This window comes from Saccostrea cucullata, unplaced genomic scaffold, assembly GCF_032062105.1.
Source record: "Saccostrea cucullata isolate Sc308-1 unplaced genomic scaffold, CSIRO_AGI_Scuc_v1 ctg18, whole genome shotgun sequence".
In the NCBI taxonomy this organism is placed as follows: domain Eukaryota; kingdom Metazoa; phylum Mollusca; class Bivalvia; order Ostreida; family Ostreidae; genus Saccostrea; species Saccostrea cuccullata.
Genome location: NW_026932065.1, coordinates 198021 through 215896, shown reverse-complemented (window position 1 = coordinate 215896; position 17876 = coordinate 198021). Strand labels below are relative to the sequence as shown.

The following is a 17876-nucleotide window of genomic DNA, read 5'->3' as shown; positions in this document are numbered from 1 at the left end:
GTATTTTAAGTCTACCATCAATATTGTAATTTAAAACATTTCAGGCCCAATGAGGAAAGTAATTTCTCCCCCCCTCCCCTTCCCAAAAAAAAAAAAAAAATGGAGGGGTGTAAAGTGCAGATGAACATTAGAAAAAATCCTAAACATCCCCCCACCAAAAAATACTACTAATAAAATAAAGAACAAACGAAAATAAAATAAAAGCAGTTTTAGAATTTTTAGTTTTTATTAATGTAGCAGTTTTTATGCTTCAATTTCATAAAATAACAAATTATAATTCTATATACATAATTAAATATAATTTAAGTCAATAAAATATTTAATCAGATCCCTGATTTGTTTAATTTATCTAATGAAAACATCTTTGAACCTTTGTTTTGATTTAAAAAATTGCAAATTTTTGTTAATACATTTAAGTACAATCAATATCTCCTTGAATCATTAAATTAAAAAAATCTCTTAGTTATATAAAAATTTCATCAAAATCCTCCTGAACAATTACATAAACATAATACTGGTAATTATAATCATTTAAAATCAAAATAATATAATTAAAGTGTATATATCTGAATACTCACATTATACATTGCAATGTACAAAATGGCCCATTAATTAAAGCATGATATTAAAGCAGTCTGAAAAGAATTTCAATGTGATTTGGGTTGAGAAAAAATCTTATTGGCTTTTGATCTTAGTTTAATTATCTCTACTGGATATAAATCCAATGGTTGAAAGCCCTGCAATATCCACAATTATCCCTTAGTCCCTAAGTACATGTACTCATCTTTTCTCCAACTGTACTTTCTCCAGCAAAAACAATTCTAGCGTTAGATGCTGGTGGGGTACTTTTAAGTTCACACACAAGTACATCTTCCGGCGTCATCTTGTAAGTCCACAAATATTTGTTTGGATATTTTGACATGATTTGCATATCAAGCAACTGTCCTTGAAAGATGACCCTGGAACACAACCTAAACTTTGAAGCAGGTATCCCCACAATGTTAGAAACAGTCTTCATTAAGTCTTTGACTTTTTGGGTTGTGTTGACTTCCACCCTTTCCTCTCGTTCTTGGAAGGGGATCTCTAGAACTAGGTCTAATGTTGTATTCACACTCATGTCCACTTCAGCCAGAGGGTCCAATCTCCCATACACAGACTCAAGCTCATAGTACCTGTGCATTGCAAAAAACTGACTATACTTATTTAAATTTTTAAAATATGAGTACTGATCTCTAAAAACCTTATTTGTACCCTAATCTTACGTGTATATATATGCAGAAATATTGTAACAACAAGAAGTGAAAGATAGGAATTCAAGAATTCTGTAATGTATGTTTACATGCATGTACATCAGGCCTACAGGAAGCAATTTCATTTTTTTTTTATATTTTTATATATATTAATAACCCCCGCCCCCTTGAAAAATGGGAGGGTATATAGTAATCGGGATGTCCGTCCATCTGTTAGGCTTTGGGGTACTCATCTCTTATCCACAACACCTCTTGTAACACTGACTGAGACTTTCAGAGAATCTTTATTACATTTGACTTTTTGATCTGACACATATTTTGGGTGCCCCATGTCAAAACACGGACACTGTCATTATATTCATATGGGGGAGGGGGGGGGGGGATATCATTAAGTATTTAGTGAGCTCATTGCTCACAGTACTTTAAATTTTTTCTATGTTTTATATAGTATAGGATACATCAACAAAATTATTCGGGAGCAAAGACAACCCAATCCTTACCTGTCTGGTTTATCTTCACTGTTCATGTATAACCTGATAAAGGCCCTTTCAGCATCTTCTCTCTCACACTCTGAGATCGGAGTCCCATTCAAACACTGTATGTTGGGTAATCTGGAGATCAACTGCTGTCGTCGAGACTTCTCTTCAATTTCCTTCATTTATTTATGAAAAATTATAAAATATCTAGAAATTTACCATTATTTGAATAGGACAGCAAGCACGGTAAGATATGTATAACTAAGAATAGATTGAACAGAAATATGAAATTTCAAAATTGTTTAGTCAAACTCTCTTAAGAACTTTTAAAAGAGAAAGTATTATATCTGTACGGGTAGATTTTTTAACCGTATAGTCACATGTATGGAGACATTCAAATTCAGCTTTAATAATTAAACCAATTTTAAGACCAAAGTAAAATTCAAGCATGTTTTAAGGTAAAGATCCATACCATCCTATAGAAATAACGGAACTACAGATTTTGTTGAAACTTTTCAGAATCTTGAGTATTTGTCCTTTCCAGATCAGTGTAAATTTTGGGGTCAACCGGGCCTCCTTTTGAAAGGATTGTTACTAAAAATAGACATTGTCTCGTGAAATGACGGAAATGCGGAAATTAAGATTTTTATTCTAGCTTTCTAAAATTAAAAGCAAAAGAATTTTTTTAACATATGAATCATAGAGAAAATATGCTTGTTTGAATGTTTAATTCTTTTTTTAATCTGCTGATCCACCTAATATTACTTTCTAGGGCGAATTAAACATATTTAGCTCAAAATTATAAAGTTCATTACTAGTAAAAATAAATTGCTGCTTGATATTCTGACTACAGATTTCTTTTTAAAATTAACACATTATTTTCCAATGTTCTCTCCCTTATATGGCATAAAAATTAAGTGGGGCAGCGGGCATCAAACAAGAAAATTTCACATTTTTAAACCAAATTTGCTGAAAAATGATAATTTGAAAAATCTTTTTAACATCTATACTTTTAGGATTTGGGTGTAAAAATCGCTTTAAATATTTGAAACTATCGATAATAGAACAGTAATAAGTATGGTTTAAATCATAAGTTGAATATTTAATGCATAGACGGCCAAAAATTCGTTTTCACGATTCACAAGCATAATAGTAATCGGGTTCAATCTTCGGAATATTCTATAAACCGTTAATGCGCATGTGTGACGTTGTGACGGAAGTGAAAGAAGAAAATACTTTCAATTTCAACATGGGTAGTTTGGATGCGATTTAGTTGATTAAAAATTTAGAGAAGTGGCACGTTTTACTACTTTTTGTGTCTATGTAATACATTTCTCGCTATTCTTAGATACAAATAAGTGGTTTGTTTGCCACATCTTTTTAACGTCTGGTTTCTGATCTCAGGAAATGCTCGGACCTGTCCAAGTAAGGTTCAACGTTGTTTATCATGTTTTTATTCACATACCATATAAAATAGATCAAATTAATGTACGCGGAGATGAATATGTTCAGTGTTTCCACTTTGTAATGTTTGTTTGTTTAAAACACCGTGCTTACAGGCGATCATATCCTTGGAAGGCAGAGATCCCCTTCTTAAGCTAGGGACACTCTAGCACTGAATGATCCAGGTTTTCCGTACATAACTCAAATTCGTTTAATAAATTCAAGCTCCATAGTTGATGACTAGAATTGCATTGAGAGCATCATTACTAAAGCTCAGTGATTGGGAAGGCCAAAATGGTCAATGGGACTATGGCGCAACTGTCAACATTTTTGATGGGCCATATCGAAAATAAATGGGCCATCAATATAATCTGAAGGGCCACTTTAAGAAATAACAAAGTGCCAAACAAATATGAAGTACGAGAGAAAACACATTTTTAATTAACCGAATCCGATTTTTAACGCATGAAATGCAGCAAATTTAAAGGAACTTGCTTAGAATATAATTGACCCGTATTGTTTGTTAAAATTACGACAGTTTTGGAAAGGGAGCCCTACCATACAAACGAATGAAGCATTGTACCTCATGTAAGTGCTTCGTTTAACCGGAAGTACTTTTTGACAGGTTTCAACCAATGAGATTTGTTGTTTTAAATTGACTGCATTCAAAACGAAAGTAAATCAAGAAAGAAACATATACACATAATATTTCCAAATAACATTGCTAAAAATTGAATGCGCCCCTTGGCGCCATGATTGATTGATTTAATGCGCCATTTTTCACTTTAATGCGACTATGGCGCGTGGCGCAAGCCCTTCCCAATCACTGAAAGCTATGTCATTTAATTGGTAAAATGTGAAGTAATTTATGTATTTTTAAAATCAATAAGGTTTTATAAATATATGAAAGAGTTCATAATTAAAAGGGTTAAGTAAGTCAAACAATAAAAAAATAGTTGTTTTATGTACTCTGACCGAGCTGTCAAAATCACTCTTACACAATAATTTTTGTCAGCACTTATATTTTTTTTTCTCGTTTCCATAGTATAATTTCTATAGGATGCTTTTTGATTGCAATTTTCATGGCGGATCTAGTGGTGAGTGTGTGTGTTCCCATGGACATTGCAGAATTATTAAATGTACATACTTAACCTAGCAGTACAATTATTCTCTGCCATCCTTGGACTTTTAGTAAGACGTAGTATTCTCGGCACTAGTGTCTTTCAAATGGCAAATAAATTTTCATTGGTTAAAAAATTAATAACATCAGGTACTTTTAATCATTGTTGACAATCATTAGACAACTTATCGGTAATCTTACTTTCTTATATGTCCTGAATTTCTATCCCGGCCACATATATTTCAACGATGAATGAAAGCTGTGTAAATTTTAGAGGCTAAATACATAACATCAAGAATATCCCACCTTACTGAAAGTCCTAAGATAACAGTGAATTTTACTAAAAGTGACCTTGGATGGCAGGACCCCTCCTTGGAAAAACTGATCTATGCAAAATTGGTATGAAAAGTCATTGGTATGATGCTTTAAAAGTCAACACTCCCTGAGTAAGTAGAATGTTCTATGTTAAAGTGATATTTTTATATGGATCCAGTGAGCATTTGTTCCATGAGTTTTGACACAGATTACTTTAAACATATTTTATTGAGTATAATTCAATCAGGATTGGGCAACAGGCAATGCCTATGTAAACCCTCGCCTTAAACACACACAGATTCTCGAACCTGAAATTGTCTGAGCTGATGAACATCATTTTAGGTACTGAATATTTAATTTGTATGTATACTTGTATATTAAAAGAGAGGAATAATACATGCATTATGAACTTGGTCTAGTTTAAAAAAAAAAACTCTTTTCTGTTGCTCTGTGCCTAAAATAAAAAATTTTAATCAAGACATCCAAGATGGTTCAATTTGACTTGTATTGGATGTTAGGCAGTTCAATTATACTTCTTTAAAATTGTATTCTAATAATGAAATAGAAAAAAAAGATTTTTCCTTCTCCAGCTTTTTATCATGCTACATGACACAGCACAAAGTCCTAACTCATAAGTTTGGGAAGGAATCTTCATTCATTTGGGGGAAAATGGTTTGATACAAGTTTTGCATGCTGGTCCAATACATTATCTGGCTTTTTGGAACTGTGTTGCTTAGTGCATATTGATGTTAAAATAGATAAATGTGTAGGTGTATAATATTATTAAGCTCAATATGATATCAAAAACTATTTATGTAGGAAAAGAAAGAACTGAATAATCACTGGGAAAGTTATGCTATTTTTTTTTTAAACAAGTATCTTGATAAACCAAGTTTAACATCAACAAAAAAAAACTTATATAATTGTCTCCCCTTTCACTGAAAGTGGGGATACTAAATTTAGGTCTGTGCATCTGTCCGTGTGTCTTTCTGTCTGTCTGTAACACTTTCAAGAAGCCTTTGCATTGAAATTTTACACAGCAACTCTCTGTGGCTGAGGGAGACCCTTATTGATTTTGTGATCAAAGGGTCAAGGTAATTATGCAATAAATTCTGTATGTTGGAAAATTGATTTGTTTTTGAAAAAAAAACACTGTCATAACTTTTAAGAGACAGTATTAATAATTTTTCATTCAAATAAAAAGCTACAATCTTGACATAAATCCATTAAATCTAAACTGAAACTGGTTATCTTTGTTTTTAATGATTAATCCATGATTAAACCACGCACAAACAACCTAATTGTACATATAATTATAACATTGTAAGCACTCGGCGTAACTAACAGAGTTGATTTTGTGAAATGTTGGATTGAAATTTTATCCTTTTCCTTATTCCTTTTTATATCACCCTCTATGATCTCATAGGCATTCCTATTTATCATCTTATACATGTATTCCCTTCTTTGTTACTGTCATATTGTTATTTGTGGGTTTAAGTCTAACTATCATAACAGTAATCATGGTAATGCATAAAATTGCACATTATCTTATTAGCGACTGATACCTATTGCTATACTATTCACGGGTGCTTGAAGACAGAAATATCCCCATTCCCCATCTGATATAGACCCCTTGGTCTGTTCGACGTATGTTTTTCTCATTTATTATACATATTGTATATACCGTAGATGAGAAATATGTAATTTTATCATCAATTTGGAAATTGGCTCTAGCAAACATATAACAAGAGGCCCAAAAGGTTCAAAAATGGTTATGTACTATGTACAAGTATATAAGCAAACGATAATGACTTTCGACAAAAGAGAACCATTTATTTGTTACTCTGTATTTTTTCAACTTCCAGAGAATCGAACCCAGGACACCTGTCAGTCTAATGACATGTGCAGCAATACACTACATTGTATACCCAAAGCACTACAAATGATAGCTAAAGATTATTGTGCACTAGCTTTAAAACAAATTTTTCCAAATTTTCAGCATATATGTCACATATTATGTGTAATTTGTGTATTAAGGAATTTTTTTGTCAATGTATCAATGTCCTTTCCTACTTAAATGAAATATTCTGGGTTTTTTTTATCAATAATTATTTTATGTTTCAGTGCAAGGATATACCAAATAACAGAGCATTAATATTTGTGCAGTAACTGTTTTATGTATGATATATACATTGTAAAAAAAAAGTTTTCCATAATTTTTTTTCAAAATCCTGAGTCAATCCCCAGGGGACGATATTTTAATTCAAACAATCGAGAAGAGAAAAACGACATATAAAAATCGGAATATTGAAGCAAAGTAGTTAGGTACCTGAATACTTTCAGAGCCGTACGTGGTTCGAAAATGGTTATGTACTAAGCCTATGTACAAACATGTAAGCAAACGATAATGACTTTCGACAAGAGAACCATTTATTTGTTACTCTGTATTTCTTCAACTTACAGAGACAAAAAACGACCCGATTGTCGAAGTCTTTTAGTTATCTTGTACTCGAGACAATGAATCTTCCATGCCATCTTTGTTGTACTTTCGGTTTGACGAATCATCTAAATTTAAACTCTCCTTCGATCATGCATCCCGGAAAATAACTGAACATCGTATTTATTTATGCCTTTTATTTGGAAATTAATGTACCCTTTTTTTTCCGGTAAGTGAAATCGACGTCAGGCATTTTTGATAGAATAAGCGTCGGGCGCGTTTGACGTAATAACGTCACAAACGAGAATAACGTCACATAACGTTATTTTACGTGGTATGGATCTTTACCTTAATAATAATTTTTTTGGGTTGAATTAATTTTTCCATACAAATTATGAAGAGCACCATACCTCCAGAAATGGAATGCCCAAAACTTTTAGATCCACCAGTGCCGGGCACTGACGAAGCATTTCAAAGTCCTTCCAGTCATGCAGCTTTGTCTGGGTAAGAGACAGACTCTTCATTTTGGAAAAAATTTCCTCCATGTTGTTTTCCTCTTCATTTTGAGACCTGAGGTTCTCTAGATCTGATTCAATGTTCACAAAATGTTCCACATTTGGAAAGAGTCTACCAACTTTATGTAACACAGACCAGTCTTTGATTTTGTTTTTTGACATGTGGATTTTTTTGACAGTTGGATATGTTTGGAAAGGATCTGGTAGTGAAATGTCTTCATGTTCATTGAGACTTAAATGGATTTCTGTTAGTCTGCAAAAACCAACAATGAAACTATACTTGTATGTTGGAAAGACAAACACATTAACTGTAATAGTGACAAATTATCTAAGTTCTAAATGTATGTACAGTAGTACATGTATTTGATTCCTAAATTTGCACTTTGGGACAGACATTTTTCTACTTGTTCATGATCAAAATAAAGGAAAATTTAGATACTGCATAAACTTTCATTTTGCTCGAAGCCAGTATTGGAATTTCTAGAAAAATATCTTTTTTAACTACATTGAGATTACAGACTTGTGTCCTCAGTTTTCATTATTGATATTAATTTGTTCATTAGTATCAATATCATATTAAACTTATAGCACTTAAAATATAATAAATAGTTTTGCATACTTACGATGGACACAGACTTAGAAAATTATGTGTAACGTCCCATGAAACCCCAGTGTTGTTCAGAATAAGATGCTGTAGTTCTGAGAAAGCTGCAAGGTCCATGTCATCTGGCCAGGAATCATTGTCAAGAAAATTAGCACACAGGTTCAAAAACTTAATTCTCGGCATACAGTCTATCAAACACAGTATCTGAAGAAAAGTAGGTCAAGTTTAAAAACTCTACTTAATGAAACTTTAAATGTCAAATGCACTGGTACCCCCCCTTATTTTTTGAAGATCTTTTGGAGAATAACTCTCTTAAAAAATCATTTTTAGCTTCTTTGCAATCATTATCTAATTCAAATTAAATCTTCCAGTCACTTTCCCTTGCAACTCTGTGGAGATTTTCTGGAATATTGATCACATGACACATCAGCTGACACTTACATCTTTCCAATCTGTCAATAAGTTCTTTGTTAGATCCAGCTCTGTAATGCTGCCACACATCTCTTTCAGCTTCTTTATATCACCAATGCTATTTATTCCCTCATCGTCTAAAACCAAGGCAGGTGGAAGGATCAGGACATCTAAACACAGAAACATCCCTTATTTTTTCAGCCAAAACATTATACTAATTACACTAATTTAAGAGTTTAAAAAAGAACATGCAAACAAACAACCATGATTGATGTGTAATATTATTTAAGAAAAAATTGAAATATGCAATCACTTCCTGGTAGGGAAGATCTTTACCATTCTCGCTTGAAGTAGACTCCCTTCTTCTCCGTGGAACAGCTATGAAATCAAAGGACTCGTCATCTCCTGGGCCATACTTAGCAACAATGGCATCCACCAAAGAGGTCATATTCCTTAATTCTACAATAAGAGACATTAATTATCAATCCTTAGTTTGTCAAAAAAAAAAATAAAAAAATTCAAGTTCTGATTAAAGTGATGTCACTATTAAATGTTTTTTAAACCCCAACATTCAGCAGAATATCAAGGCAGTTTATCATAGTCAAGTGGTCTGGATGACACCCACCCCCCCCCACCCCCCCCACCCCCCCCACCCCCTAAAAAATTTTTTTTTTCATTCTCCCTGTCATTTTTTTTACTTTTAATGAAATAAATGTATTCTTCCAAAATTCCTTTCTTTAAAGATACTGGTAAAAAAAAAATGCTATCTGGCAGACCTGACTGATAAGACACCTGACTGGGAGTAGATGGTGTGTGCATAGACAAAAAATCTGCGGACATTTTATATATACAAACTATACAAGCTTACATTTACCACTGCAGCTTCAATGTGCTAGTATAGTAGTAGTCACCAACTATTAAAATAAATACCGTATATACTTGCCTATAAGTCAGTCCGCCTATAAGTCGGTTGTATTTTTTTAGGTTAATTTGGAGGGATTTGTCATTGACCCGCATATAAGTCGGTAAAACTTTTTGTCAAAACCTTTTGACATTTTATATCAATGCTTTGATGGTTTTACTTGGTTTCCATTAATATTTTTTTGAAATAATGCCAATATTTAATTTTGGATCATTAAACAAACAAGCTAGAAATGCAGAGTTAAGATAAAAAAAACACTATTTAATTAAGTTAATACTTGCAGCAGCACTTTATGTATGATCTTTTAATGCATAAATGGTTATACATATATAGACATTGTTCCTCACTGATCGTCAGAAACACATATAAAATGCTACATTTCACTGTCCAGAAAAACTTGTATATTTATGACTCGCCTATAAGTCGGACATAGAGTTTTGGACCACAATTTAACTCCCAAAATACCGACTTATAGGCGAGTATATATGGTACATGAAAGTATATTTGTTACAAATGTAATCAACAAGGAGAAAAATTATGGGAATTGGCCAAAAATTCAATACAAGCAAGTTTATTTGACTGCAGAAATGACTATAAGGGTTGCAGGGAGGTGGACAAAATATACAGGTTGTTTTAAAATATGTCTAGAATAGGGAGTGAAAGGTAGTTTATTGGCTAATGCTGGAAAGTAGAAAAATTCTCCCCAATGATGCGCAGAAAATCTTGGGATTAAATTGCACATTGTTTGCATTATGGGATCTGAAGTGTAATTATTAATTTTAGTTAAGTGTGACGTTTTGCATTACATCACAATCTTTTTCGACAGATGCACCCAGCGTAAACAATTCACGCCCCCGCAGTGTGATTGGTCAACTCATATTATCAACATTGACACGGAAATAGTCTGTTGCATGAGCAACCAATCAGGGATTAGAAGAAACTTCCAGTTGTAGAGCTTGAGGTTAGGAGGCATGTACTATTTACCTTGAGCGCAGCTGTCATCATAGGTTGTGATGTAATGCAAAACTGCCCACTAAAAATAACTGAAATTGATAATAACTGGTCAAATTCTAAAATATACAGATCTGCAGCTTGTGCATGTTAAGTAAAGAAACAGTTTCATAAAGGAAAGGAGTGGATTTTACTAATTATCCTTGCGTAAAAAGTGAAAAAAAAACTACAATATTTCCACATGTTCCACAACAGTTCTGTTAAATATCTCTTCAACATTTTTTTTTAAAAAGTTCAATCTTTAAATATCAATGTCAAGTTAATGCTTACCAACAAGAACTCTTTTCAAATAATTTTGCATATATTTGATCTTTTATTTATATACCTCGGTATCATATCAACATGATCAAGTGACCATGAATATTTGATCAATGATCACTGATGAGTAATTTTCTAAATAAGGTATTACAGAGTTACACTTACACGCTATCATTTCGATGACACCTTTGCATGGAATAAAAATTGTTTAACGAAAACTTAATTTTGCAATTAAAAAGAACAAAAAATGTTACATAAAATATGCCTAAAGAATAAATATCAAATCAACCCACTTCACCCAATGTAAACAACGGCGAACGGGGACAGCTGTTAAATCGAAAGTGAAAGTAAAACAACGCATTCTATAAAATTTCGATAATACGGTATTATCTAATTTAAAACAAATTCGTCGGACTATGGTTTTCATTTTACTCTAAAGATTATTTGTGTGGAAAGTAGAATTACTATCATCGCAACATTTTGTATTCATAAAACAAATGATTTTTTTTCTCTTTTGTTTAGGGTAATAAATTCACGTACAACTTATTTACGAATCCACGTCACTCTGTCATCAAAAAACAAAACTAAATTTTTCTCCAGACTTAAGACTAGGATGACAGATAATTATGGTTCAAAGTTGGAAGGAAATATAGATATTCCTGAGGTTGACCAAAATTTCAAGGGGTACGGTATATTCATTTCATTCTGTTCTTGGGTGTATAATCCAAGATTTGAAGAAGGTTCCGCGGATTTTTGTAGGTTACTCTACACAGGTCTGGTACAATCACTAGATTTAGCTACGTAGCTTGATTTACCTACTTAGCTTTATTTACCCACAGGCACCTAAAGTATGGATAATACCCCCCCCCTTTTTTTTTAATGAAAAAAAAATGTAAGAGTGTATAATACCTCGAAAATATAAAATTTCCCCGTCAAACACATCTATATGTCGTTATATGCAAGCAGATTGTACTTTTTCTCACGTTTAAAGAATGGCCCTATTCGGTATATAATAAAGAATACAAAAGTTAAGTAAACAAAAGGGGGTGTAAACAAACTTCGAGACAGATTTCCAAGGTAATAACAGTGTTACCTATCATTTTTGCAAACACTCTGTCTGGAAGATGTTCTTTACTAGTCTCTCTAACCTAAACCCCGCTATAAGTGTTAGATATGCCGTAATCGGACGATTTATTAATCGGATACATAGATTTTCTCCATTGACAGCTTTGGAGGAGGTTTTGGAGCTGCTTATCTGTTTCGCCTTATCTGATTGGTTAATTGTAATACAGTTTAAATATCTAACCAATCAGATAAGGGGAAACAGATAAGCAGCTCCAAAACCTCCTCCAAAGCTGTCAATGGAGAAAATCTATGTATCCGATTAATAAATCGTCCGATTACGGCATATCTAACACTTATAGCGGGGTTTAGGTTAGAGAGACTAGTAAAAGAACATCTTCCAGACAGAGTGTTTGCAAAAGTATGATAGTTAACACTGTTATTACCTTGGAAATCTGTCTCGAAGTGGGGCACTCACAACTTTTGTTTCTTACCTTGTGTATTTTTATTATATACCGAATAGGGCCATTCTTTAAACGTGAGAAAAAGTACAATCTGCTTGCATATAACGACATATAGATGTGTTTGACGGGGAAATTTTATATTTTCGAGGTATTATACACTCTTACATTTTTTTTTTCATTAAAAAAAAGGGGGGGGGGGGTATTATCCATACTTCAGGTGCCTGTGTATTTACCTACCTGAGATAGCTTTATTTAGCTACCAAATCAATTTATTTCTATAATTAATAGAAAAAAGCATTTTTCTCTATTTCTCAGGATGTGCAGAAAATCTCATTTTGATGCAGTGATCATTTTCAACTTTGAACTCATCATGAAAAAATCACTCTTGAAGAAATGTCTTTTTCTGCGCAATTGCAATGAAAGTTCTGGAAGTTTGGGGGCTATGTTTGACAGTTAAAACAGTTACTCCTTGAATGAAATGACAAAGAAGCCCAGTTCTGGTTAACTTGATAATAGGTCGGTAATTATTCAGCACAATGTGAAGTAATCATACTCAGCCATGCCTCACCCCATGCAAGAGAGGGGACAGTTACCCAAACAATGGAATTACATGTTTTGCTCTAAATTGTCCAAATGCAGCAATGTATAAACTATTTCAGCTTTGGATTGTTTTTTTATAACTATCTAGTATAAACATTTATAGTCATGCAATTACTTGTGATTTTTTGTCTCTTTTTAATAAAAAGAAAAATTTTGAAAAGTTGCATTGAAATAGCTAAATAAAGCTACCTGAGATAGGTAAATCAAGCTACGTAGGTAATTCTACCTACGTAGGTTAATCTAGTGATTGTACTGGACCTGCTAATAAGCTAACCATTCATAAAACAGTTCACTGAAAAAATTAAGCAATCCCATTTTTTTCTTATTTGTTTGCAGATCATTTTTATCTTCTGCTCTACAGTCAAGGTATTTTATTAATTAGTACCGTATTACGCTTTTCAGTTTGTGGCTCATCTAACTTATATCATTATATTAAACATAAGGTGCTTGTTTTCAAGATGGTAGATTTTGTAATCTGATCACTAATATACAGAAATAAATCAAGAAATATTGGATTAGCATTTTTCTAAAAATATTGTTTTTCTGTTTAGAAAATGCAGGGTTTAATAATTGAATTGAATCTTAACCCAATATCCATCTGCATGCTTCCATCAAGAGGTGCCTTGGTTCAGACTTGTCATAATTCATTCAATATCTTGGGGCATTCTGGTAAATCAGGGGCATTTCGGTAATTCGAGGTACCGTTCAATATCTACATTTTTCTTATATGGTGTTGGGTGAGGTTTAGATTTAAAAATGATTGAAGAACTCTATTTTTATTGTCCACCAATTTGCACTTACGATATAAGTAAAAAAGTGTAGTGATCGAACCAAAACTTTCACACTACCCCTGAAACTGACAGGAAGTTCTGAACAGAAAATTAGGTTTTTATTTTTAACTACTGAGTATGTATGTAAAGTATAGAGACATCCTGGAATTGTATGAAAGTCTTGAGAGAACAGGTTGTTTAAAAAAGCTTCTACTTTGTTTATTGTTACATGTATCCTTGAAAATTAAAAAAAAAATCATTTCCAAGATTTGAAAAAAATTTACATATTATCTCTAGCACTTGAAAAATCTTGAGATTTTGAATAATTTCAATTCTTTGTTATTTATGGCTTCAGGCTTTATAAAAATATAATTACAAATTTATTTATACTGCAAACATCAAATAACTGCTGCATGTATTTTCTTCATTGCTTTATACATTTTTACTCTGAGATGCTGTACATAATGTGATAAATTAACTACTGTAAATCACTTTTTATTCGCGAGAACTTTATTTTCGTGTAATTACGCGAGACAGTGTGCTCGCTAAAATTTAATTCTCGCGTATAATAGTATTCCTTAAGATTATATAGAGCAGTAACCAGGATTCGTGAAAATTTTGTCTCTCTAATCAAGAGACAATGACTATCTCGCGAAAATAAGGTATCGCGAAAATTTAATGATCTACAGTATTATTGGAAAGAATACATTTATAATACTCCTGCCTGATAGCTGATTTTTTTTTAAGTTTTAAACTTTATCACACAAATTATGATATAAAGAACCTGGTAAAGGATAAAACTAAGTACACTTGATGAAAAATGGAAAACTATTAAATTCTCTGAAGTACTAAACCTGCTCCCTATTCATGAGTTTAGGTAGTTTGGTGAGAGCTTGGTATAATGCTTTGTTTATATACCAAAGTCAATATAATCTAAATATTTAATCAATGTTATTTTAAGAGTTTGTCAGTTTATATGTTTTCTATCATATATATTTTAGGATGTCTATATCACTGTCTAATGTAAATGCCAGAGAATGGTTCACCAAGACCAGAGAGGGTGTCAAACCATGGGGAGAGTTCTTCAATTTCAACAAGTTCAAAGTTCCCAAGTCCGTAGCACCTGTTCCCAAGCGCGTGGTGCGGAACATTGAACAATTCCAGAGTAACTACATGTTTGTCTTCGGTGGTCTCATTGTTTTCTGCATGTAAGTATATAGACGTACACATATACTGATGAGAATCTGAAAAATCTAAGATTGATTTCTCAAGTTACAATTAAGAAAGAAATGAAAGTAATATTTTATACATTCTTGCCAATAAAAAGAAAGAAAAATAAATAATGCTTGCATTCTGAACATTTTATTTATGCATTTGTTACATATCCTTTTAAGGCAATTGATGTCATGCCTTATAATTCAGGGATATTCATTATTGGGGGTCTATCCAGTTGTTAGCTTTAAACTGAATTGAGGTACTATTCTGAAGTAAAATAAAACTTGCAATTAAATGAAATATTGAAAAAATTAAAATAATCAGTATGGGATTTTTTACTGTAAAAAATTGTGTATATTTCTACCTGAAATTTGAAAAATCACAAGCATCATGGAGAAAATTCTTTTTCATACAGTGAAAAATAATGCTGTATTTCTATTTTAATTCATTAATTATGTTCAATGATTGTAGTCTAAATTTTGTTTTGTCCATTAACAATTATTGAAGAAAACTGGGTTTATTTTGTTCCAGTTTGACATCTCCCTTATTGTTGGTGGCAATAGCTGTCTGTCTTGGAGCTTGCTACATTATAAGTCTGAAAAACCAGGAGAGAAAAGTCAGAATATTAGGTTTGTGTCACAATTTGTATTCAGAATTATGTGAATTTGCTAACGGTGATACCAAAAGTTGCATGATTTTAGGTTAAACAAAGATTACATGAGTAAATAATTTAATATTGACATTTGTCAGTGTTTTTGTTTTCAAAACACTGTTTAAATGTAAACATTACATGTGTCTTTGTTACTTTATTTTAAAACATTTTATTGTAGGAAAAGAATTAAGTTTGGTCCAGCAGTATGCTGCTGTTGGATTGTGTTCTTTTCCTATTTTCTGGTTGGCTGGAGCAGGATCAGCTGTTTTCTGGGTCATAGGTCAGTACATGCAAAAAAATGTTTTAGGGCTTTAGTCAAGATTTTTTAAAGAGCAAAAAAGAGTAAAAAAAGATGTTATTCTTAGGAATAAGTGAAATTAAACTAATATTTCTAGATTTACATTGTAAAAATTGAATTTATTAATTTGAGGGATGTGTTTAAATGTATTTTGTAGGTGCCTCCTTCTTTGTGATTATGCTGCATGCTTCAATGTACATAACAGCAGAGGAGTCGGAAGCTATAGAGCTTGAAATGGAGGAAGTCTAGACAGGCTTCAGGCTTATTCTTCTTATACTGTGTATACTGTGGCAATATCATTCATGTTTGTCACTTCAGAGGGCAAGGGAACTCACCAATATTTCCATGTTAGTGAAATCCTATTTTTGACCATCATTTGGGGTTTTATTTCACAATTTCTGTGTGTAACCATTTGGTATACAATCATTTTGGTATGGTGACAATCTATGTGCGAGCATGTAACGTCAAAATGTTTCCAATGTTATAACATGACCTATTTCTGTGCCATTTCACGTCCACCCCATACAGAGAATTATAGAAGAAACTTATTTATTTATTGAAGACTCTATATTCAGAATATATTTGTAAACAAATATTTTCAATGAGACTTTTAACATTAGCATGTATATTTTAAGTGCATACTGAACAAGGATAGATCAGAAAATTGGTGTCCTCAGTTATGTATATTCAATTATGTCTCCATGCAATCATTTTATTTTGCTAAAATTTTATGCTCACCTACAAAAAAATCATGAGTAAATCTAGCTTGATTTTCTCCATTAATCTGATTTACAAGGAAAGACAGATTCATGCATATGGGGAATAATTGGGACTGTGTGTAAATTACACCCCCCCCCCTTCCAAAAAAAAAATTAAATAAAAGTTTGAGTGTAAAGTTAAGAAGCTGTTATTGTAATTTTCTTTTAGGTATAGAAATGATTTTCTAAACTACCATTTGTCAAGATTTTTTTCTTCACAGCTGTAAATAATTATGGGAATGCAAGACATTGTCACTTTTGAAAAACATTTACATGCAATTTATTTTGCAGTTATAATTTATCTGTATCTATGCATGATATATGTATATGAATCTCATTAATCATATGAATTGTATTAATCTTGTGATGAATTTTGTTATCATGTAGGTATCGGGATCTTCATGTAAAGGTGATATAACACGCAGTCTAGGAAAAATGCCAATACATTTGATACAGTGTAAATTGATAAGGAATGATAAAATCATTTATTTAAAAAAACGTCATAAAACAATATTAAAATACATATATTCATTGATTTAAATTGTTTCTGGTGTTGTTGTTTTTTTGTTGATGATGTAAAATTAAATGCCTTTTGGTACGCTTTTAAATGAAATAAATATTTTGAAGGGAATAAAAGCTTATTATTTTAGAAGTTTGGCTTTTTTTTTCATTTTTTGAATTGGTGTCTATTTAAGGGGTACAACACTTTTTCATTTCTTTTTTAAACAGTAAAAGTTATTTTCATTCCACAAGCTGCCAAGAAGAGGTTCCACTTTTCACAGTGTTAATTTGCTTTTAGAGATCTTTTTTGGCTAATACATATTTTTTCCCCATTGATCTTGTTTGTTATATGAAGGAATTAAGATCTCATTACTGTTCACAAATTTATGAGGAATATATCTGCGTAAATGTAAGCATGTTTAATTATTTTGGATTATTTGTAAACCATAATAATTTATAGAACGTTTCTAAACACGAAGAAGCTACACATTATAGTGTTTTCAAATAAGAAACTTGTACATGTTTACTTCAAGTAATGAGATTTGAAGGATCACAAAATGTTCATTAAATAAATTACTGGTAATTTAACTTTTATCAGTGTTTCACAGGTATCACACACAAAAGGTTTCAGATTTGTATCTTCGTTAGCTGACATTGGGATTTTTTTGTTTGTTTTAATTTTAATAACGTTAAAATTATACGTGTCATTTCCGGGAAGACAACTCTGCAATTTACTGACAAAAGTTCTTTTTCTAAGTCTTTAGATATAACTCACATGTAGACATAAAAGCTTA

The 17876-nt window shown here is 32.0% G+C and overlaps 2 protein-coding genes across 4 annotated transcripts; one reads left to right on the top strand and one right to left on the bottom strand.

The window, feature by feature from the left end:
* Positions 1-491: 491 nt before the first annotated feature.
* On the bottom strand, positions 492-11021 carry LOC134234399 (tubulin-specific chaperone cofactor E-like protein). 2 transcript variants are annotated; one of them, XM_062716461.1, is made up of 7 exons: positions 10775-10913; positions 8908-9030; positions 8602-8741; positions 8180-8364; positions 7452-7809; positions 1751-1902; positions 492-1172 (listed from the first exon to the last, which is right to left on the bottom strand). In XM_062716461.1, the coding sequence occupies exons 1-7, from the start codon at positions 10803-10805 to the stop codon at positions 767-769; spliced, it is 1395 nt and encodes a 464-aa protein (XP_062572445.1). In that variant the 5' UTR covers positions 10806-10913; the 3' UTR covers positions 492-766. The 2 variants fall into 2 exon arrangements, with proteins under 2 accessions (XP_062572445.1, XP_062572446.1); XM_062716462.1 differs by lacking the exon at positions 10775-10913 and adding an exon at positions 10928-11021 and having other exon boundaries at positions 493-1172.
* A 267-nt stretch (positions 11022-11288) lies between these two features.
* LOC134234398 (prenylated Rab acceptor protein 1-like) lies at positions 11289-17233 on the top strand. 2 transcript variants are annotated; one of them, XM_062716459.1, is made up of 6 exons: positions 11289-11446; positions 13225-13254; positions 14660-14866; positions 15405-15502; positions 15704-15805; positions 15981-17233. In XM_062716459.1, exons 1-6 carry the CDS (start codon positions 11376-11378, stop codon positions 16070-16072), a joined length of 600 nt encoding a protein of 199 aa, XP_062572443.1. In that variant the 5' UTR covers positions 11289-11375; the 3' UTR covers positions 16073-17233. The 2 variants fall into 2 exon arrangements, with proteins under 2 accessions (XP_062572443.1, XP_062572444.1); XM_062716460.1 differs by lacking the exon at positions 13225-13254.
* Positions 17234-17876: the final 643 nt, after the last annotated feature.